The sequence below is a fragment of the Ciona robusta genome, chromosome 4, assembly GCF_009617815.1.
Source record: "Ciona robusta chromosome 4, ASM961781v2".
NCBI lineage: Eukaryota > Metazoa > Chordata > Ascidiacea > Phlebobranchia > Cionidae > Ciona > Ciona robusta.
The window spans coordinates 507,982-530,562 of record NC_143238.1 but is presented as its reverse complement, the minus strand read 5'-3'; the positions used below and the strand labels follow the sequence as shown (position 1 = coordinate 530,562).

Below are 22,581 nucleotides of genomic sequence, written 5' to 3'. Positions count from 1 at the left end.
TAACAACCAGTAAGGTATGCGTGACATGCTCTCCAGTAAATTCAGGTTGGTGTGCCTCCGTATCAGAACGAGGCTTCTGTTTTTGTCATAGCTGCAATTGCTCTGGAAAGAACATTATCGCCTGTTTATTTTCTATTACAAGGAAGTCCACTGGTTTAATAATTACGTCATTGTAACGCAAAGTGTTCATATATATAGAAGCAAGGTCGTGTCGCGCCTTCATTATTCTAACAAAGACGAAGTGACCCGGAGAACAGCAGGCGCGTGTCCTATTTTTGCTGGACACAAAGGCGTTCTTAGTATCCTAACATGTCATTCAAATTTAAAATTACGTCCGACAAGATTAAGTAACGTTTTAGGTTATGAGACGTGGCGTTATTGAGCTGAAACTTAAATAAGTAGAAAGAAAAAAGCTCCACGAAATTAGTTTGGCATCCTTGTCTGTATAAAGTTAGGAGAAGTATACTGTATATTATGCAGCATGTAGCAAATACAAATATTAGCTGTACGTAAGTTCGGTTTATGCGAAGAAATTCGCGTAGTAATTTGCTACCTACTCGTACGTCAGAAAAGAGCGAAAGAAGAAAGACAATATAAATAAATAAACAAAGGCACAGAACGCCGAATGTAAGTTGGGATAAAAGCGCCGAACGCGTGCTTTCTCTGGGATAAGCCTTGGGCAAAAATGTGTCGCCCAGTCTCTCTCTCATCGCTGGAGAGAGAACGCACAGCGCGTAGTTGAACTGTCAGCGAAGGAATAGTGATTACAAATTCCAGCAAGATTTAGTAGTCAGCGTACAGTTTAAGTTACCTTACACGTCGCTAGCGAATTAGCCCAGCTTCAAGACAGTTGATTTACAACCGCTGAAACGCCTATTATAGAATATTAAGCCAATATTGACCCAAATGACCTGGAGAGTTTCCCTGGCTGTACATATCTGATTAGCTGTCGTCACTTGTCTACAGCTTTCTTTGAAGCAGACATATCGTCGGTTAGAGCTCAGGTTTAAACGATCTGTAATTTCATAATGGGTTCACTTACCACAGATGTATGTTAGCTAACTGATAGTTTATGAATGTTTCAATACTTGGAGTTACATGTGGACATTCTCGAAATAGTTCACTGAATGAAAGTGACACCCAGGATTAAGTTTTGCGGCATTTGTAGAAGCCAATTGCCGTCAATATTCTGATTTTTACCGATGAAAAGACAGAGATGAATAATTCCTACACACGGAAAGCCTGGATTATTTTCTGCTTGGCAATCATTACCATTGGTAAGTTAAACATGTTCATGCCACTGGATTTTAATACGTTCCATATGGTTAAGCCTTAACATTAAAGCTTCTGCGTGCAGTATATTGTGACTAATAGAACTTATTATTAGACTACAAGACTTCCACGCCATTCCATAGACTGCATAGAGACTCCGCATTATATCTTAAGTTTACCGTTTAGACACACTCAAGTACACAGGGTCGTGAAAGCACCAAGTTTATGCTTCAATGAACCTTTATCCAAGCGTAACAGTCACGCTGTTTTCTATTTGTTTGTGGTTCAAAGGTATTTTAACAAACATTTTCGACTTAGTATGTTTAGTCAACTTTTTACACGAAAGTATGGCAAGCACTTTTGAGGTTTTGAAGTATATATATAATGTATATCACGTGATAATGTTTTTAAATGTTGGTCCGTTTTAAGTCAAAATTATTCTTAAAACGCATGAGTAAATAATTACTTCGCAACCAAAACTTCGTAAACAACTTGTGTGCGATTGAAAGTTGAACCGGGAAGTCGCTTTCTGAATTAATTACCATGTAGTAATATCGGAAGCACGGTCGAGGTTTTGTCCAATTTAAAGACAGGATGCGAATTGCTTCTTCAAATAAAATTTTCAATCCCGCTGGTTTCATATCCTGGTGTTTATTTGCGCGGCACACTACTGCGTCTAATTGCTTATCACGCTGAAATATTCATCATATGCTGGGCGTTCTTTCGTTGTTAATAACCTCTTTTGTAATTCATATAATTAATCCACTATGCTATAATAATTATAGCATTTACGTTTTATATTATAAATAGAAGGACGTAGTAATAGATGTCATTCGCAAAATTGGGGTAACCACTAAATAATACTATACGGAGTAGTTCGGGTATCAAAAATAGGAATAAATCATTGCCTAATAATATAGGTATCGAATTTATAGCCCATGAGTTTAATATGTTTAATATTGCGCATTCCAACATTGTACTTGTGAAGTTAAGGTTATTATGTTACAACATCCAACATGGAATGTTTAGTGAAACGTGAAAGTTAATCCTTTCGGTTTCCTTTGATCAAACCTTGTTTACCAAGCACATGTAAACTTATGTGGTCGCACGTGCTGGTCGCCCGGGGCTGCTTGTTAGTTTTCTAATCTTTCAGTTGTCACCGATTCTGCTTGTCGCATAAGATGTTCTTGTGCTAATATTTGTAAACACAACATCTTACGAGTGTGTCTGTTTTATGTTAGTGGCGACAAGCGAGAAGTGTCGTATTTTATTTGAAGTGTTGTAACTGGGTTGGATAGTTGGTTGGTATTCACATGTATTACTCATTTGTCTGTACAAACTCATGTTAATGCAGAACATTCAGTAACAACTAGCAAACAAGGTTGAAGCTAAGTAAGCTATCTCTGGCTAGACGCTGTCATTCATTTTAACCACCGAACGCGACTTACATTTACCGTTCATGTATGAATTACCATTGCTCACGTATTGTCCACCATATACTCGTTATAATCCTATTCAATATTCTATCTAGTAAAGTCAAGAACACTCCAACAAGAACATAGCCAATTGAAATTTACAGATGAGCCCCCGTCTTTATATTAAAACATTAATTACGTCAAGCATATTTATGCGATGCTACGTACTGACTATTATGTATATTCACTCATACAGAAAACATTGTATAAATATTCGTGTAAAAAGAAACTGATTAGTTTTCTGTTTAATATATTGTTATCAGCGTATTATGCACATTAAAATACTCAAGCTTGTATTTGTGTAAAATCCAGAAAAATACGAGGTTCTTATATAAATTGTTAAACTAGCGTGCAAGAAATGACTAGTTGTAAGACTACACCTTTCGTGCAAAGTATTACCTGCTTGTGCTACACAGTCGGCGGTATCTTTGGAATTTTACGAATCGAAATATTTTCGCCAAATAAGCGCATAAAGGTTATGTCATCGTTGCATGAAAGTTCAGTGTTCTAACGTGTAACTATTAATTTATTTTATTAACGTTATAACAAAGGGAAGCTGTAAGACATATGTCTGGTTTTCGGAGTACACAGAAAAAATCGAATATATTGGTTCATTTATCTCGACCTCGTTTTTTCTAGTTGTGCCGGTGCGGAATCCTTTGTGTGCTGGCTACTTGACTACTTGATCTATCATACTAATTAATTGTGTACCTTCTCTCTGATGATGATTAACTTACACAAACGTCTCTCATTGTTTTGATATTAACTATGTTAAAAAGTAGATAAGTCCTTTGGGTAAACATCGCTACTGATAATCGCTGTACCAGATCGCCAGTTGCGCCAAGTTTTTTGTGTATTTATGATATGGATTGGTTACGAATAGCAGCGACCAAGAGACTGACGAATATGTTTAAAGCTGAAGATACTATCGCTGGAACACGGGTCACGTTTTTAAATTATCATTCCAATTTAGGTTAGCATTTTACCCATTCTCAATTTAAAAATGTCCAGATAGACATGTAAACACATTGTGATGTTGTCGTTTCTCATGCTTGCATCATTTTCGCTTGATGGGACGTCACTTTTCGTAGGTTAATTCCGCTTACATTTATAAAGCATTAATCCCTAACTTGATTTAATGTAATGCTTTGTTTCAGTGTGTGTTACATCAATGCCAGAGTGCAAATGCAAACGAAAACAGTTTGCATGCTCTGTTAGTAACAAATGTACGTGCATACCAGTAGCTTGGAAATGTGATGGAGACACCGACTGTGGAGATGCGAGTGATGAAATGGACTGTGGTGAGTTACTCCCTGTTTTTATTGGTGTTTCATTTAAGATCTTATAATTTTCGTTGAGTCTGTATCATATCTTCACTGTAACAGGGTATTATCGGTTTACAAATAAGTGCGAACAATAGTTTTTTCGTTTTATTTATTGCAAATCGGAAAGTAAAGATACTTTTTGAACTTTGTACCACCAATCGTAAAAAAAACGTTCACCTTTGAAAAGTGTAAATTAAAATTCGGTAATCAAATCTCGACCGATGTGCTAAACGGGAACTGCGGACAAAGGGAGTCAGCCACAAGGTAATGAAAGTCAAACAGTTCAACTAATTGTAAATTGCATTTAGGGTTTTGATATATAAGCCGAAGCTTACGTTACTTACGGCACGCTCAACAATCCTCAAGAAAGTTGAATTCTCGCTTTTTGACGAAGTCGCTAAAAGCGTGGAATCGGATACCGCTGAGTTGGTTTCAGCACCGCTGTTTCTCAGTAATATTGGCTTGCGTGCGAATGTATTTACTCTCCGCTTGACAGCCCACGACCAAACCTACAGACGCGATCATTAAGACCTAGTTTTGTGGTGTAAAAACTTTGAACTAAGGTCATTTTTAAAAAGGACTCGTTTTTCTTCGCTAAAAATCGTCACTTACGAGCGTGAAATAATATTCCGGATTTCCGGTTGGGAGTTACAAGTTTCATTTTGCTTTTTTGACATTGAGATGCAAGATATCTCTGATAAACCTGGTACCTACGCACTTTACCACCGACTCTTATCATAATCGCTTGAGGAATTTTGATCTATATTGACATTCATGGATCGTTACCAGCCCAACAGGAGGGCGGAAGGCTTCCAACATAAACTAACTATGGCAGCTTTCCAGCACATAAACAGATCGATTTCGCTTGTACAGTTAAGATTGAAATAACTTTTACTGCAGTATTTGTAAAAGACTTATTTGGCAGGACTGCTGTAGTTGTATTTAAAGGAGTGAATTTCCCCACTATAAAGTAGAGTAGTAGACCATCATTCTACTACTCCTTCCCCCACAGTGTTCTACGAATCATTGGTTTTAAAACACAGAGTATTACAGCGTTTCTATAACACAATGGTATTACACCATGGGTATTTGAAAATAGAGTATTTTGTCACGTTAAACCTATATGTGTGCGACAATAGCACGGGTGCGTCGTGTTTCTAATCCCGCATTCGTACTAGAGGAAATGACTGTCTTGAATTTCAAACAATTGCACGAAAACGTTCCGAAGATTCTGTGGTTTACTCGACCAAGCTATATACCTGTAATTTAGGCGTGCCGTGGATCGGCCTCTTATATCTCTTTACGAGGATTAGGCTGGCATGGTTTCCCGATGCTCTAGCACTGGTTATTAAATACTTGGTTCTTGCAGTAATACCCACATGTCGACCCTCTTCGTTTCAATGCGACAATGGAAAATGCATCATGGCAGAATGGAAATGCGATGGTGAAAACGACTGTGGTGACGATAGTGACGAAGTTTCGTGCCGTAAGTACAAATTATCGCATATAGCTGTATTTGTTATATAGTGACCAAAGAGATCTAATTGCATGTTAGATGCTTTTAAATAATTTTCCTCGTATTTAATTGGGTCAAAATGTAAAAATGAATATTACAATATTTAAAAAAAATCATAAACAAAAAACTCTGGTTTGGAGCAAAGTTTCGTAAATTTTTTGGATTTTGTCTACACGGTTTTTGCCGATGTATTACTACAAGACACTACTGCAGGGGTCTAATTAAATTTTTAGTTAAAAAGGATGAGTCGATTGCGACCACTAGTTTAAAGTTTAAGGTATGTGTGTTTTGGTGCGGAAACCAACAGTACAAAGAAAAGAACAACAAGAAAACTATTGAATGGAAAATATGAATAGGGATATGTGCCCAAAGATAAAACACGGGGCGAAAGATTGCTTCATATTTTCGGATTATATTACGAAGTGGATCACACTATCCCCTTAAATGCGACAATTACATGACATTCTCCTATTGTAATTTACGCTCAAAAATTGTCGCGTGCGATTTTTGACAGCGTTAAAGTGTGTTGATTATTTTTATGACTTGATTGGGTCATTGTTCTATTTATGTCATAACAATGTTGATTCTGCTGTCATAGCGATCCAGCCATGCGACGAATCGACGGAGAAGACGTGTGGATCTGGCGATTGTGTGCCGAAAAGATGGTGGTGTGACGGTGATGAAGATTGTTCTGATGGAAGTGATGAAACTGATTGTAGTAAGCATAATTATCCATTCATGTTTTACGTAATGCTTTAGATTTCCAAACCTTGCATTTCAATTCGAGAGACCGGTGTTTGGTGTCCAGTGCTCTCAAGGTGGCCGCAATCTAGGACGTTTTGAAGTGGATGCAAACAAACAAAGGCTTGAACAGGCACTAGCGCGTCCAAATACCCGCGACAGGGTATCATATGATACGCTTACTGTAGTAAACGCACCTGTTGGATAAATAATCCATCACCTGTTGCCTTACTCCTTATAGATAGATATTCTCCGCTGTGAAAAAATGTTTTTATCACAAACTAAGAAGTTTAAATGATTTATATTTAAATTTGATACAAATAAGCAAAACAATTTAACATTGAATGTGCTATATATGCTGACAAATGTTTTAATGTCGTCGATTGTACCTTATGATGTGTTGCCCAAAAACACCCAACATATTTTCTATTGTTAACGAATTCGTTTCATCGCAGATCGTCGAACTTGTGGTGGTACAGAATACGCATGCACAAGTGGAGAGTGTGTGAGTTCAGCATTTAATTGCGATGGTGATTTTGATTGTCGGGATGGCTCGGATGAAGAATGTGGTGCGTATTATTGTATTGCTTATTATTTAAGTTTAACACTCATAACAGCTCTTCGCGGAACGTTAGATAAAAATACGTTTCTAAGAGAGCCGTTCATACCGTAAGCACCTAAATCCCATATTTCCTAATCGTGATTTTAGCAGTTGAAAATGTTCTTTTAGAATTGCTTTGCTATGGTGGTACAACTCTGTAAATATTATTTGTTTACTACCAAATGGAACGAGAAAAGAGAATGTAAACATGTCCTATCCTACCCCACCCTGGTATATATACATAGTAGGCTGGGGTGAGACGGAGGTACCTTAGCTCATAATATCCGAATGTCCTGATCGTGTTTTAAACAATTAACAATGGTCTATAGGAGTCGCGAAAATGCGTTTTTTTTTAATATTGTTCTTTTTTGACTACCAAATAGAACAAAAATATAGAAAATATGACCAATCTTTCTCCACCCTACTATAATACACCTGGCAGCTACAGTTGTATGTTATGTGAAGTATATTAGCTAAAGCAATGTTACATTTAGCAGAAGAACCAGCAGACCCGGACGTTATCCCAAGCAATTCAAACTTTACCGCATGTAAGGACGAGGAGTTTTCGTGCGCAGGCAGCGACTCTGAAGTCGGCCACGGTCAACTTGACTTTTGCATTCCATTCGAATATGTATGCGACCAAGAGCTTGACTGTGATAACGGAATCGATGAACGAAATTGCAGTAAGTTAACGTTTAGTTTTAGTAAGTAAACGTTTAGTATCTAACCTAACGGACAGATTTCTGTAAAATATTTTACTTCTGTATTTAAAATCTTTGTAATCCTCTTATTTTACGAACAATTTGGTAGTATTAGCAAGTATTTGGGCAGGTAAGGCGAATATTACTCCATTCTAGGCTGTATGGGGGCTATTTGCATTCACATCCCATCGTGCGTGTTACGCCGTGCAGTTGAGGCCACTTTGATCAGGCGTAACTATGCTGGTGTAGAATGACGTTCCTTGCATTCCTACTCGCAGTTCTACTTGGTCGGATATTGGTTCGAACCATTAGACCGTAATCACTTGAACGTTGTTTTCTTGGCCGCCTATTTCGTGACGTAGAAAGACGTACAGTTTGTTCACAATGCGGTAAACGAATCGCAATAAATATTGGCAGAGATTCACATGTTTGCTTTCTAAGCAAAATGAAAATATAATTCCGTTAAGAGAATCATAAAAAAAATTTTTGTTGTTATTTTTACATTTGTGTTCCAATTCTGTAAGATTTTGTTTGTCTTCACGTTTTGCGTGCGAAAGGCTCTTTAACTTTCAGTTTTGTCACGCGTTGCTTGATGGCGACTAACCGGTTAAAAGCATTTTCGCAATCATCGTTGCGTAGCTTTGTTTACGAGGTTTCGTCTACTTTAACGTCCCTCGGCCCTGACAATTTGTTTAATTCAATGATTCGTGCGAAATATTCTCTGTTGTGTTTCAATTATTAAAGATTTAACATATTTCGTATTTCATGGCTTCTTAGCTAAATATGCTCACCACACTTTTAGAACTTATGTTTTCCATTTCTTATACATTTGTAGAAAAACGCGCCGAAAAGAATCGGCTATTAAACGGTGGATGTTTTGCCGTTTCTACACACACTTTAGAAATCATGTTGTGTACTTTTAATATTATACTAAGTGTTCCCATGCTTTGTAACAGGTCACCCATGTACCGATGAACAATATAGATGTGGTAATGGCCAATGTATTGGCTTGCATAATCACTGTGACGGCCAAGACGACTGTGGAGACGGGACGGATGAAATCAACTGTCGTGAGTGATTCAATATGATATATGTTTTCTTGATCAATGCTTGCTATACGTCGCAAAAGGGTTTTCCGTCGATTTAGTTTTTTAACCAGCTTAAAATTTTTAAATGTGCCAGCTTAAAATGTGCGACTTTAAGTTAAGGATAAACTGTTGCAAAGTTTGGTAGTTTTTGAATGAACCAAGAAGTTCATTTATTTATGTTATTTAACCGACAGCTGAATATGAGGAATGTATTTATGGAGAGTTTAAATGTAAAAGCGGGATGTGCATAAGTGAAGCGTGGAGGTGTGATGGAGATAGCGACTGCAATGATGGATCTGATGAACAGAATTGTCGTAAGTTTTTTTTTCTCAAGGCTAACCTTTTTGTCACTTTATCGGGATTTTCCCATTATTAATTCTCTTTTTATGTGTCCCCATTTAATGATAAACGAAATAGTATATACTATAAGTATTATCCCGAGGTATTCTCACGACTCACCAACTTATTCCAATTGCTATTATTGAGATAACGCCCAAAACACTTAATAAATCATTATTTTATTTTGTTCTTAAAATGTACATTTAGGCCATTTTACATTTTAAATTTGAGAATTTCATATCCGTGTATATGTGATTACCTTATTGAAAACATTTACAAAGTCTATAAATTCAGATGAAGAGCCACTAGGTTGCAACGACGATCAGTTCGAATGTTTCACCAGCAAACGATGCATTCGTATAAGTTGGAAATGCGATGGCGAACATGACTGTTCGGATCAAAGTGACGAAATAGAATGTGGTAAGTTGCATCGTTCCTCATACTGGTTCCCTTATCTAACCAATTTGTTTATTCTCGCGCGCCGGAGCAGCGTTAAGGTGGCTGTGCACAGTATCCGGAATTTGTTCGTTTTGTCCGTTTTGTCCGGATTTCGCTGCCGCATGCGGAACTCGGTAATGGGTTTGCATACGACTTCGCAAGCAAATTCGCATGCCGGATACTGTGTATAGCCACTTTAAACGTATATATATATGTGTGTGTGTTACACGAATGTTTCTGAATTTAGTTTTTCATATACCACGTTCCGCTGACGAAATGCCGCTAACTTTATTTCTGATTGTTTTATTTAATACGGAGCGTTTATTGCGGAGAAACCTTTCGCTCATGTGTATTCTTTAGGTCCCGATAACAACAAAATCACAAATATAAGTAACATATGTTAAAACAAATGTCAGTTATTTCATTGTTGCAGCGGGTATAGTTAATGCTGTTTTGGTGGTTTTTAATCATTAACATCTAACAATGTGACCACCACGCAGATACCTGTGGGAGTGGAAAACACAGATGCAACAATGGACAATGTATTGGAATTCACAAAGTATGTGATGGAGTTGTCGACTGCCTCGACTCCTCTGATGAAAGTCCAAGGAGAGCATGCAGTAGGTTTAATAACAACTTATTCTTCATTTGCTATATTATACTTTGGAATGTTTCAGATGGTTCGAACATGCTACCGACCAATTTTACTTCATGCGCTGATAATAATGGAGGATGCGAACACACTTGTAGAGAATCTTTATCCGGAAGGGCTCAATGTATTTGTCGGAAAGGATTTGAACTATCACCCGATCTTTCTAGTTGCATTGGTAAATATATTTTATATAAGTAGATTTTGGATCAGAGTTTATTTTGCACCCAAATTAGTTAAGAACTATTTTTGTTGGGTTAAACGGTCACATCATTTGTACAGTTGGTTTTGTTTACTTTTTCATCTTTAACGACGCCGTTTTAACGTTAATTCATGACTTTCGTTTTTGTGTAGTATTCTGGCTTTAGTTGATTGACCTCAGATACAAATTATACATTGTATGTTTTAGACTCAAAGCTTGTTTTTTTTAGATTTAAATGAATGTAACGAAGAGGCATCGTGTAGTCAGGTTTGCAACAATACGATCGGGAGTTTTGTATGTTCTTGTTTGCATGGATACATTCTACGGCCTGATAGCAGAACTTGCAAAGCAAGTGGTCCTGAGCCAGCTCTCTTGTTTACCAACCGCATCGATATTCGAAAAATACTTCCCGATCGCTCCGAGTTTCGATCCATTTTACGAGACCTGGAGAATGCCATTGGTTTAGGTGAGTTTCATGTAAATTATAAAGCGTGTGGTTCTGTGATATTTCTACTTGTTCATTATGGTTACTTTTATTATTTCATAATATGATTAAAGTGTACAGGTAACTTTAAACCGCCGTCAGCCTTGCGATCGCAGCTAACATACATCATTAGGCCATTAGTAAATGTCATGTTGAATAGAAAATACAAATTAACGTTTTAAAATCGTGTTTTCCCCGTCCTAAATAAGTGACATACCATACGTTAACTTGATCTTTCTTCGGGTCAAGATAGTACCACCTTGGCTTGCTTTACCTGGAGATAGCTTGCCATGACCCTGTGTAGAAAGGTTACTAGGTTGTTCACACTCCAAGGCACAAGTGAAACAGCCGCGTTCACAGTTTGACCACCTAGCTCCGTTTCAGGGTTTCCACAACGAAAATTACACAGTACTGTTGTTAATGGCATTTTAATATCGTTTGCTTGTAACAAAGCTTATCTATTGACCTAATTTGTTAGTTTTGTTTAATAGCATATATTTGTTTTTTACAATTTTAACAAAACAAAATTAAAAGAATAAAATTGTTGTTTTTTTGTAAATTAAACATTTGTGATCTATTTTAAATGCTTTGAACTCGACTTGAAAATAATAGCAACCAGGGAAACTGTATTTAAACCAAACTATTACAGTATTGACATTATATCCTGGGTGGGCTAATTTCTTTAGAATTGTAAAGTGTATTTCTGTATAGCCAGCAGAATATTTTGAATTGGGAAAAGCTCATTACATATTGTATTTCCGTGGTGGTCGACACGGCGTCGTTTTGTGAAAGCCACATTCGCTATAATGAGGCGTGAGACATAACAAATACAGCTCCTGGGAATCAATGCCCGTTGTTTGTTTAATAATAAACTGAAAAAGGTTAAAACATATCTTGCTTGATGGCCTGAGAGTGTTTCTGTTTACCTTGTATGTATTTACCCTTGAGTGCAAGATTTCAAATGAAAAATTACTTTTGTGCGATTGAGGTTTAGACTTTAAGAGTGTGTGAGTTCGCCTTGGTTCCACTCAATTTCCGACGCATTATTTGCTGTAAAAACAACGTTCCTGCGGTAGACTGTTTATCACCCGACGACACAGTTCAGCTGATACTTTGGCTCAAATAACTTCCACGAATAGTCATTATGGATAATGTACAACTAGAAGATGCTAATTACTTTGGACGATTTTCCCAATGACAGAAAACACACACGATTTATTACATTGTCCAATAATAACACCGGTTTTAACTCATCAATTAAAGTTAACTTTTTAATTTCCAGATTATCACATCGATAAAGGCTTGATGTTCTGGACCGACGTCACACTAGATCGTATTATGAGGTCATACGTAAACGGGAGTGACGTGCAAGAAGTGGTTTCATCTGGTCTGGAAAGCCCGGGTTGGTATTGTTAATATTTATTTACTTGTTAGCAAATCAAAATATATAATTATTGTGTTGATTTGGCTTTTAGTGATGTATAGCGAAATTAAGTTCGTGTTTTAATGTTTACAAACCCGAACCACTTGGTAAATCGGTAATATCTGCACCAAACACCCATATGGTCAACTATTCAAAAAACCGTCTTGCTCAATTTGCGGCTTCGTTGTCAAGATTGGTTCCGATAAGAAAAATTATCAACACTCCATCCAGTATCGACCTCCGGCACACAATTCAGCCGACCTTCGCCTCGTATTTTACCGCGACAATGATTCGATTGTGTCGGTCTCCTCGTTGCCAGGATAAGATCAAGCAATTATAGTTATTTGAACCAATATATGAGCACATCAAACTTGTAGAGCTGTTTATTAGTATTTGTACGTTACTTATTGTTAAGTTAGCGTTGCAAGTATATTTTAGTGTTTTTATTATGTTGAACTTACTGATAAAACTATTCGCATATTTTGCCTGTATAAGTGTATACTTGTGTTTTATCCTTCCTTTCAAAGTTAAATCCACTCTCTTCTTATTTTAAACTAATATTGTTTTGGTTTTGTAACCAAAAATGTAATTATTTAATGTTTTTTTTAACTTATGCATTTCTTTCAAGGTGGTGTGGCAGTCGACTGGATCCACAATCTTTTATATTGGACTGATTCCGGTACTTCAAGATTGGAGGTTTCATTATTGGATGGATCTCTTCGTAAAGTGCTTGTTTGGGAAAGACTGGAGAAGCCAAGAGCTCTTGCCCTTCACCCATTGCATAGGTAAACTGATTTCCATTCAATACGATCTAGAATTGCATTCCCGTTCCGTTGTTTTTTGTTTCTTACCCAAACTTTTCGTTTACAGTTTAATGTTCTGGACGGATTGGGGTGATACGCCTCGTTTGGAAAGCGCTGCTATGGATGGTAGTCAACGTCACACAGTTGCCTCACGGAACTTACATTGGCCAAATGGTCTTGCTATTGATTACACGAGGAATCACATATATTGGGCTGATGCCAAATACCATATTATCGAAAAAGCGAACTTGGACGGTGGAGACCGGCGCGCTGTTATAAGCAGAGGTGAGTGATAGATGAGATTATGTTTTAACGATGTGTTTCATTTCTAAAGTAAATAGAATTTAAATCAACATTCTATATTTTTTGATAACCGAAAGTGAATTTGTGATTTGACTCTATACCGTTTTTTAACATTCCACGAACGTCAAGTCTTCTCTTGATTCTAAACAGAAGTATTTCTTTACTTTCACATCCTCACAATGTGTATGAATGTGCTTGGTAGATTGCTTCCCTATTTCCACCACAACTTAGCAGGTCACCAACTTATTTCAAATATAACAGGCTTGCTGCACCCATTTGGAGTTACTATTTTTGAAGACAAATTATATTGGACCGATTGGCAAACAAAAAGTGTGAACAGCGCCAATAAATTTACGGGCAGAGGAGTAAAAACGATTCGAAGTCGTCTTCACTTCCCCATGGACATCCAAACATACCACCCACTACGTCAACCGAATGGTGAGCACATTGTTATGTGTCTAGTCATAAAGGTAACATTGCCTAGAGCTACAACGAACACTACTTGTCAAAGTTATTCCTGCTAAAGCTGGATTGAATTTATATAATCTGTTTCAGGCCACAATCGTTGTGAACAAGCACACTGTAGCCACCTGTGTCTTCCACGACCTGATGGCATTACATGTGCTTGCCCGACCGGGTTCCGACGCGTCAACATCACTCACTGCGCTGAAGATATCAACCATTTCTTGGTTTTTACCAGAAAGACCGACATTCGGTATATTTAGCGGCTACTTTGGTTTAGCTTTGTTTCTATTTTTCGTACATTAAACCATATGTTAAGACTTTGTTTGGCTTTTCAGTCGCATCTCATTCGACGGCGTTGAAAGAGCGGACACAGTACTCCCAGTTAAAAACCTTAAAAACGCTGTCGCACTTGACTGGCACAGCGACCACCCCGGCCACATTTACTGGTCTGACGTCAGCAAGGATACTATCAGCAGGGCGGAATGGGATGGAAGCCAGGAAAAGGTTTGTGTTAATTACGTCACACTTTGCTCGCGTATATTGTAAACTAGTTTAAAGCATAGGACAGCCTTCATTTATGTTTTTAGTTACGAAGTTCAAATATAAACGAATACACACACGCATGATAACGACATAACGACAGTCGTTCACGCATATTTTTTGTTAAAATATAACACAACTAATCGGTTAAAAAGCTTGGTTAAAACACCAAGCACACAAAGGACTTGCGTTAAATTTTAACAAATTTACAAAACGACTTAGGTGATCGTCAGTAGCAGTTTGGACTCACCAGCCGGTCTCGCAATTGACTGGATCACCAACAAAATATACTGGACAGAAGCCGGTATAAACCGGATTGAAGTCGCATTGCTGGATGGTTCGATGCGATGCGTTTTAATTTGGACAGGCCTTGATAGGCCAAGAGCCATCGTGGTTCATCCCAAAACGGGGTAAATTCATTTTTTAAGAGAAGTAAAGTTTATGAAGTTATTTTTCAATTAAAATTTTGTTACATTTTAGCCATATGATATGGTCCGATTGGGGAGCCGAACCCAAAATCGAACGAGCTGGTATGGACGGTACCAACCGGACTACGCTGGTTTCAACTGGTCTAACGTGGCCCAATGGCGTGGCTATTGATTACACATCTGATATGTAAGTATATATTAACTATGTACGATAAAATATAAATAAAATTGGGTATTTAGGATCTATTGGACCGATGCTGGGGCTAAAACCATCGAAACTTGTGACTTACATGGTGCCCAACGACGAGTTTTGGTCAATGATGATTTACCTCACCCATTCGGTATCACACTGGATGCCACACGAATATATTGGACTGATTGGCAATCGAAATGTATCAGTAGCGCCGATAAAGTCACTGGTCAGTATATAGCAGAGGTTGGAAAATTATCTTTTTAATTGCTCCTCCAATTTGTTACACAGTACGGCTAAATGGACAAATGGACATTTTAATTCATTTTAGATTAAAAATTCCAATATGCATGTTAACTACTGTGGCGATTAAAATTTATGAAACGCCGTTGGTCTACAGGAGGCGATAGAACAGTTTTGCGAGAAAATCTTGAATATTTGATGGATATTCGATTCTATCACAAGTCAAGACCCATGACCCCAAATCCCTGCTCTGTCCGAAACGGAGGTTGTACACATCTATGTCTGTTGTCACCAAATATTGGCGAAGGAAGTCACAACATATTATCCACCCCCTATCGCTGCGCTTGCCCAACTGGACTTACTTTGAGTCCTGACCGCCACAAATGCAATACGGAAATGAACAAGTAAGCAAATTTCTCGTTACCTAAATGTATATGAAGTCCTTAAACATAATGTTTTACCAGGTTTTTGGCGATCGCGCGACGAACCGACATTCGTGTCATTTCATTAGATGTTCAGTATTCAGCTGATGTAAAACTTCCGATCAAATCTTATTTAGCAAACGTTGTGGACGTGGCTGTCGAACCACGTGACGGTAATTTAAATTACAGTTTATTTTAGGCAGCCTTTGTAACATTATGGTGCCTTACCGCGTTGGTAAAAACGCGAGCCTCGTAACTAATATATAATAGGTTCGAAGCTCAATGTCGCTAAATGTCAGTAGACATAACACTAAAGCCTAGTGATCACTGTTGTGTTGTCCAATTAATGCAATTATTGGTCTGCAGACAAAGCAATCACCTGAAAAGCTATATACCCCACTGGATAACTCACGTATGGGCACGATTTGTATCAGAGTTGCCCCACTATACCCAAGGTTAAATAGGTAATTGCCATCGTTATAATATCAGACGTATGTTTCAGGGTATTTATATTGGTCTGATATCGGCTCGCATGAAATATCACGAAGTCATCTTATCGACCCGACTGTAAGTGAGGTTGTTATTTCTTCCGGGTTGGACATTGTGGAAGGTCTAGCTATTGATGCTGTTGGTCGTTTATTATATTGGACTGGTGAGTACGTTCAACTAGGAATTGTTTGTATTAATGATTGTTACTTAAAATTACTCCGCTTCTGTTCATGTGCCTGTTTTACTGCATTCGCACATTCGTTATTTACCGAAGGAACATAGTAGTTTTACGTCATTGCAGTTGTAACAACTTACTTATATTCGTAGACGATGGTCGGGATATTATATCTGTGTCTACATTAGATGGAAAGCACAAAAGGATTTTAATTAATGATGACTTGGGCTCACCAAGAGCTATCACTCTACATTATGGAATCGGGTGAGAGATATGTTTCGTAGACATTGCGTTGTGCCCTGACGCCGTAACAGTTGTTTAAGGGGGCTGGCTTTTTACATATATATAGTTATAAGCTTGATTCTGCTAATACTACTAGCTTTTGTGTTATTGGGTGAAATATAAGCCGACATATTGGTAACCACTGATTTGTCCAAATTTTATATTAGATAAGAAAAAACCCATCATCAATTAAGTTTCACTACTGGTAACTAGTTAAACGGGGAGACTGAGGTTAAGCTATTGTCGGCAAGTGTTTTGCGCAAGAATACAGCGGTGGCTGCGTCGCGCTTCGACGCCTGTAACCGCCTAACCACGATGCCTATATGAGCAAATAAACATTCTTTTTCAGGTATATGTACTGGACCGACTGGGGTAACAAACCGTCTGCCAAAATAGAAAGAGCTGGTATGGACGGTAGTGACCGTTCTGTAATCATCGATACAGGTCTCACATGGCCCAATGGAATAACCATTGATACTGAACTTGGATGGTTGATTTGGGGAGACGCACAGACCGAGGTAAACTATTAAAAGTTTGGTATAATGTAAATGTAAGGCCAACATCTTCTAAACCCTACAATAAACCTTATTTTTTAGAAAATTGAACGGTCGGATCTCCTTGGCAGAAACCGCACAATACTTTATTCGTCTTCACCCCACCCTTACAGCATTAGCTGTTTGGATGGATTAGTGTATTGGACAGACTGGGAGACCAGAGATGTACGTCGGCTTGATCTCCATAACACGAGTGATGTGCAAACTTTGCGTGGGAACATGCCCAGTATGATGGGTATGAAGGCAGTTTCCATGGAACCTCCCGCAGCCAACATGTATGTTTCCCTATATTTAGTCACTCTACTACTTTACAACCCTTACATTCAACAAACCACAAAAAGATTTTCGCGATGTAATAATGCAGCAAAATACGGTGCCTGTTAAATTGAATTTAATTGTTAAAACTGAATAAGCTCATAGGTTACACTTATGTAAATGATAAAAAATTTACAGAAACCCAAATTCCGCAAATTTAGTAAGTAAGTTTCACGAAGTTGTAAGAAGAACTCGCGGTTCGTCGCCCAATGATTGTGTGCGCTGTGCGAAACTTATGCTAGTCCGTTTAAACAAGTAAATTGTTTCAGGTGTGGCCTTAACAACGGCGGTTGTAGCCATCTGTGTATTCGAAGTCCAACCAGTACAACAGGATTTATTTGCGCATGTCCAACGGGGGTTCGTATTAAAGAAGACAAACAAACGTGCGACGATCTTCCTACTGAATATCTCTTGTTTACGACCCGGCTGTCGATTCGCAGAGTTTCTTTGGAGGCGGATAAAAACTCCTACGTTGAACTACCTGCCGGTGAATTGGAAAACACCATTGCATTGGATTACCATTATGGCCGACAAGTGAGTTATTTGAATTTAAAATACATTAAATCGTCACCCAGAATTCCACGTCAATTAAACTGACAACTTATTAAAGTCAACAATTACCAACCCCAAGCCCCCAACCCCAACGTTTAACAATTAGCATCAACCGATATAGTTATTATTCTACAAGTGTCATATTCTTTCGAATACGGTTTCTTAAATGTTTGTTTAAAATGTCCGGTTTTGCAAACTATGTATCTGCGGAGTGCTTTAACATAACTATAATTGTTAGCTTCTGTTTTTCACTGACGTTTACCTGGATGTAATTAAACGGTCAAACTTGGATGGATCGGATACGAAAGTTATTGTCTCAAGAAACTTGAAGACAACTGATGGAGTTGCTGTTGATTGGGTGGCGGATAATATTTATTGGACCGATGCTGGGCCTAACACAATATCTGTTGCGAGACTGGATGGTACAAGCAGGTATTTATGTATTTCATATTAATTTAGAGGCGCAAATTATCAGCTGTCATTGCCATTGCACCTTCAAATAAGAAAAGATATAAAAACACTAAATCCTAAGTGGCATTCTACATTTTCACATTGGCCGCTTAACGTTTTGGATTTACTTACCGAAATTTAAAGTTATACCCATTAATCATATGACCGTACATCATCAATTTGTTACACACATACAGGTCTGTGGGGTAAGATCGAATACCGTTATAGCAATATTCTTTGTTTCTACTAAATGGAACGAGACGAGTGAAAATATATTTAAGTTAATTACATGATGTAGGAAAGTGGTGATCGACCAGGGATTGGACGAACCACGGGCATTGGTTGTTCACCCATCACGTGGGATAATATTCTGGACGGACTGGGGAGACAAGGCAAAAATAGAAAAAGCAAATATGGATGGAAGTGCTAGAAAGGTATCTACATTCTCATCACATAAAGAGCTGTTGTTTTACTGGCAATGAATTTTATTTATAGGTTATACCCGTGACCATAGTTTAGATTCCCACAAGCACATAATATAGTACTGTGTGGTAAGATGGGACACCTTGGCACATAATATCCAAATATCGTAATCGTGTTTTAAATAACTAACAACGGTCTATGGAAGTCGCGAAGAAATGGTTTATAATTCTTTTTTGTTTACTACCAAATGGGATGAGAAAATAGAATAAAATGGTGCCCCATCTCCCCCCGTTGAACTATATAATAAATTGGACGGTGTATCGTTACTTTTCGGCTTTTCCTTTTTTAAATATTATTTGTAACTCTACTATAACCGTAAAATCTTAATTAAGTTTCGTAACGTGTCTTAAAAAATACTGTTTACATGCACTTAAACTGTGCATCTCACTTGGAACAACACCTTTGAATATACTATTGACATTGATTCTACTGACAAGCCAAAATCAGGCCTCAAGTAACCAGACCTTACATTACAAACAGATTAAAACATAAAACGCGGAGTTTTCAACTATTGCATTTTCCGAACTTTCTCTATTTTTAGACTCTTGTTCGAAAGAACCTGCAGTGGCCGAACGGGCTGACAATCGATTACAACAATTCAAGACTCTACTATGTAGACGCATACGATGAATTAAACCGCATCGAGACTTGCGATTTTAACGGAAGAAAACGAAAAGTTGTCGTTTCACCAGTGCCACATGGGTTTGCTATTACATATGTAAGTTTAAAGCTGCAACAATACTAAACCGTTATTACAAATGTTTTTATGTTATAGTTGTCCGGGACTTTATATTGGACAGATTGGCAAACGTCAAGCATTCATTCAATTACGTACCCATTTAATTCTTCAAAGCGTAAAACAATTCTTGGTGGCGTGGAAGGCCTTATGGATATCAAGGTAAAGTTATCACTTATATATCATATTTACCAACTAGTCGTGATGAATTCTATCTGCAGGCGGTTTCATCAAAAAGACAAACCGGGACAAGTCTCTGCGACACAATGAATGGTTATGGAGGTTGTTCGCATCTATGTTTAATGAAAGGTTCACGAACGTTAACATGCGCTTGTCCTGATCCTATCGATCCACCACAAGCTCCTGTGGCCGATAGTATTTTGCCAAATATCAATCATGAAAGTCCTGATGGCGGAATGTTAAACAATTGTAGTCTTACTCCAGTCCGAATAATAAAATATTCATCTACACACGCACCTGCCTTGGTTACAGCATACGACCTAACAACTCTTTCAAGTGAAGGAACATTACATAATAATATAAGTGAGGACACAAAAGCAGAAGGTAGGATATTTTTGTTCAATGGAATATCAACCATTTACTTACCATCATATATTTATAGCTCAACCAATTGTTATCCACGTGCTTGCTGTGTTCTTGGCGGCGGCTCTAATCGTTTTTGTAATCATCGTTGTTTTCGGATTCTTCATGTGGAAGTAAGTTTTTGTATTGAATATATTACAGCTTAAAACTTAACGGTTAATGTTTGGCAGGAAAATTAAGAAACGCAAAACACCAAGGTCCAACATTCCGAGCAATGATAATGCAACAGTGACCTACAGAAACAATGTCAGTTACAGAAGTGGCAGCAACTCTTTACTTCACCACAACAACACGAGCAGCGAGCATACACCTACCTTGTGGCCTGGTGTTGACCCGCGGAATAAACACGAAAGAAGTTCTTTGATAAATAGATCTGAAAACGAAACTCATCCGGCGGACGATTCTCTTCCAACATCGGAAGATGATCGTTATGATGAAACTTCAACACAATACAGCAGAGTTTCAACATTGGAAGGTCCCAAGACGAAACCACCAAGTCGAAAACTTGGGACTGTTGGATTACCTACCTCACGAGACCACCAGCTTACTGCCCCACAAGCGTTACCTCTATTACGTGTCACAAACAGTCCGCAAACTTGCCAAGCTACGAACCAACTGGCGTACTGTATAGATGACGGTGACGTCAGCAGTTGCTATAGCGACGATGACTTCTCGAATTGTGGGGATGTTCCCTCACCGATACCTTCAAAGGCCAAATCAAAGAACCGATTACTTCGTAATTTATTAGACAAGCAGCCGAAAATGAGCGTAACCACAACATGTACAATGCTTTCTGAGGACGATTGCCAAAGTTCAGAAGCGATATCAGCAAACTCAGGCACCAACGATTAAAACTTCTGAACGGCTGATTAAAATGTCTTAAAATTTTAAATAGAACTCTACTTTTACATACTGCGGTATTTTACCATTTCTAAAATTTATTTATTCTCTTTTTTTTGACGCGTGAATGTTTTATGGTGTCTTTGTATTTGCATAAAATGTAGAATCTATAAATCAAACCTCCTACGTTTTCCAGTGTTACAGCCGATAAAAACGGTTTAGCCCACTCGGAAATGTTTTCTTGGTGTTAGCCAGTTTATTTTTTTTCTTCTTGACCATCTTTCTTTACAATACATGTCTCCCATGTATAATCTCTTTTGCGATACAACTGTTCTGTTTGTATAATAAAGTACATGTTTTAACGGTTGCCTCATTTGAAAAAGGTTTGAGTTAAGGTCTATTTTAACACCCATTTCCGTTTGGTATGGATGTAGTTTCATCATTTTTGAAACTTTAAATATCTGTACATACAAACAAAATATACGAGTAAGACCGAAAAATAAACGGTTGACTTAAATTTTCGTGGTAGACAAAGTGTACATGAAAGAAATAAAAATGTCCGTGGCCGACGAAAAATGCGGACAATTGAAACGTCTGAGGCTGTAAAATTGTACCTAATATGATACTTATACGATTAGCGTTAAAATCACTGCACTTCATCGCGCCCACCTTCAATACAGACCCGATGTTTGAGACAAGTATTACAAATATACAGTGATGAATTATAAAGGTCATCTTTGTGAAATCATATCCAAAAGCTTTTTGTCACACAGCGTCAGCAGCACGTGTGAGTACTCTACCTTATAACTATGTCAGACGTTGCGTCAGGCCACACATAACTACATGTAAGATGCATGGCAGAAGAAAACAAACTCGAGAGTTTTGACCGACGTTGGTTTGGACTATAGTCAAACGCACGCAGAGGCGTGTTCGACTCAATATAACACATTGGTAGGTAATGGCGAAGGCTAACTATATACCCATGTTCTGCTAAATACACAACATCAAAATGTAGATATAGTTCGCTACGGCAAATTATTTTGCTGTACACAAGAAAAATACAAGATATAGTAGGGTGGGTGGACACCTTTAGCACATAATATCCAAGAAGAGACACCTTTAGCACATAATATTGAAATATCCTGATCGTGTTTTAAATCATTAACAACGGTCTATGGATGTCGTGATGATACGGTGTAATGATTATTGAAATTTTCTTTGTTTACTACTAAATGTGACCAGAAAATAGAATGATAAGGTGTCCCATATCCCCCTACCCTTCTATAAGATATCCAAAGACGGCGGGCGAGTTTTAAAAAGGGAACGAAAAATTCACGCCCCGTTTAAATATAACAGTCGTTAAATGTAAATCAAAAAATGAGACATTATAGCTGGTCACGTCACTGCATTTCCTATGACGATAGACTGTAGACGCATATTTTCTACTTGGATCT

The 22,581-nt window shown here is 37.9% G+C and overlaps 1 protein-coding gene across 2 annotated transcripts; it reads left to right on the top strand.

Moving 5' to 3' along the window:
- Positions 1–1,018: 1,018 nt before the first annotated feature.
- On the top strand, positions 1,019–21,489 carry LOC149736269 (low-density lipoprotein receptor-related protein 4-like). Of its 2 annotated transcripts, none has more exons than XM_089877449.1 (35): positions 1,019–1,277; positions 3,905–4,048; positions 5,442–5,558; positions 6,187–6,306; positions 6,785–6,898; positions 7,428–7,613; positions 8,588–8,701; positions 8,914–9,033; positions 9,353–9,478; positions 9,997–10,116; positions 10,174–10,323; positions 10,577–10,813; positions 12,114–12,233; positions 12,883–13,039; positions 13,125–13,342; positions 13,622–13,798; positions 13,916–14,075; positions 14,161–14,329; positions 14,588–14,775; positions 14,846–14,980; positions 15,034–15,212; positions 15,384–15,630; positions 15,691–15,821; positions 16,151–16,300; positions 16,465–16,576; positions 16,944–17,112; positions 17,191–17,423; positions 17,733–17,997; positions 18,254–18,447; positions 18,764–18,899; positions 19,490–19,666; positions 19,724–19,846; positions 19,906–20,248; positions 20,307–20,400; positions 20,458–21,489. In XM_089877449.1, the coding sequence occupies exons 1-35, from the start codon at positions 1,217–1,219 to the stop codon at positions 21,137–21,139; spliced, it is 6,168 nt and encodes a 2,055-aa protein (XP_089733575.1). In that variant the 5' UTR covers positions 1,019–1,216; the 3' UTR covers positions 21,140–21,489. The 2 variants fall into 2 exon arrangements, with proteins under 2 accessions (XP_089733575.1, XP_089733574.1); XM_089877448.1 differs by having other exon boundaries at positions 7,425–7,613.
- Positions 21,490–22,581: the final 1,092 nt, after the last annotated feature.

What these genes read in the sequence shown, in the direction of transcription:
- LOC149736269 (XM_089877448.1), top strand. Translation starts at nt 1,217, where the DNA reads ATGAATAATTCCTACACACGGAAAGCCTGGATTATTTTCTGCTTGGCA. An exon ending in CGATCTTTCTAGTTGCATTG is followed by an intron (nt 10,324 to 10,576) that starts GTAAATATATTT and finishes TGTTTTTTTTAG; the next exon opens with ATTTAAATGAATGTAACGAA. An exon ending in GCCCTTCACCCATTGCATAG is followed by an intron (nt 13,040 to 13,124) that starts GTAAACTGATTT and finishes TTTCGTTTACAG; the next exon opens with TTTAATGTTCTGGACGGATT.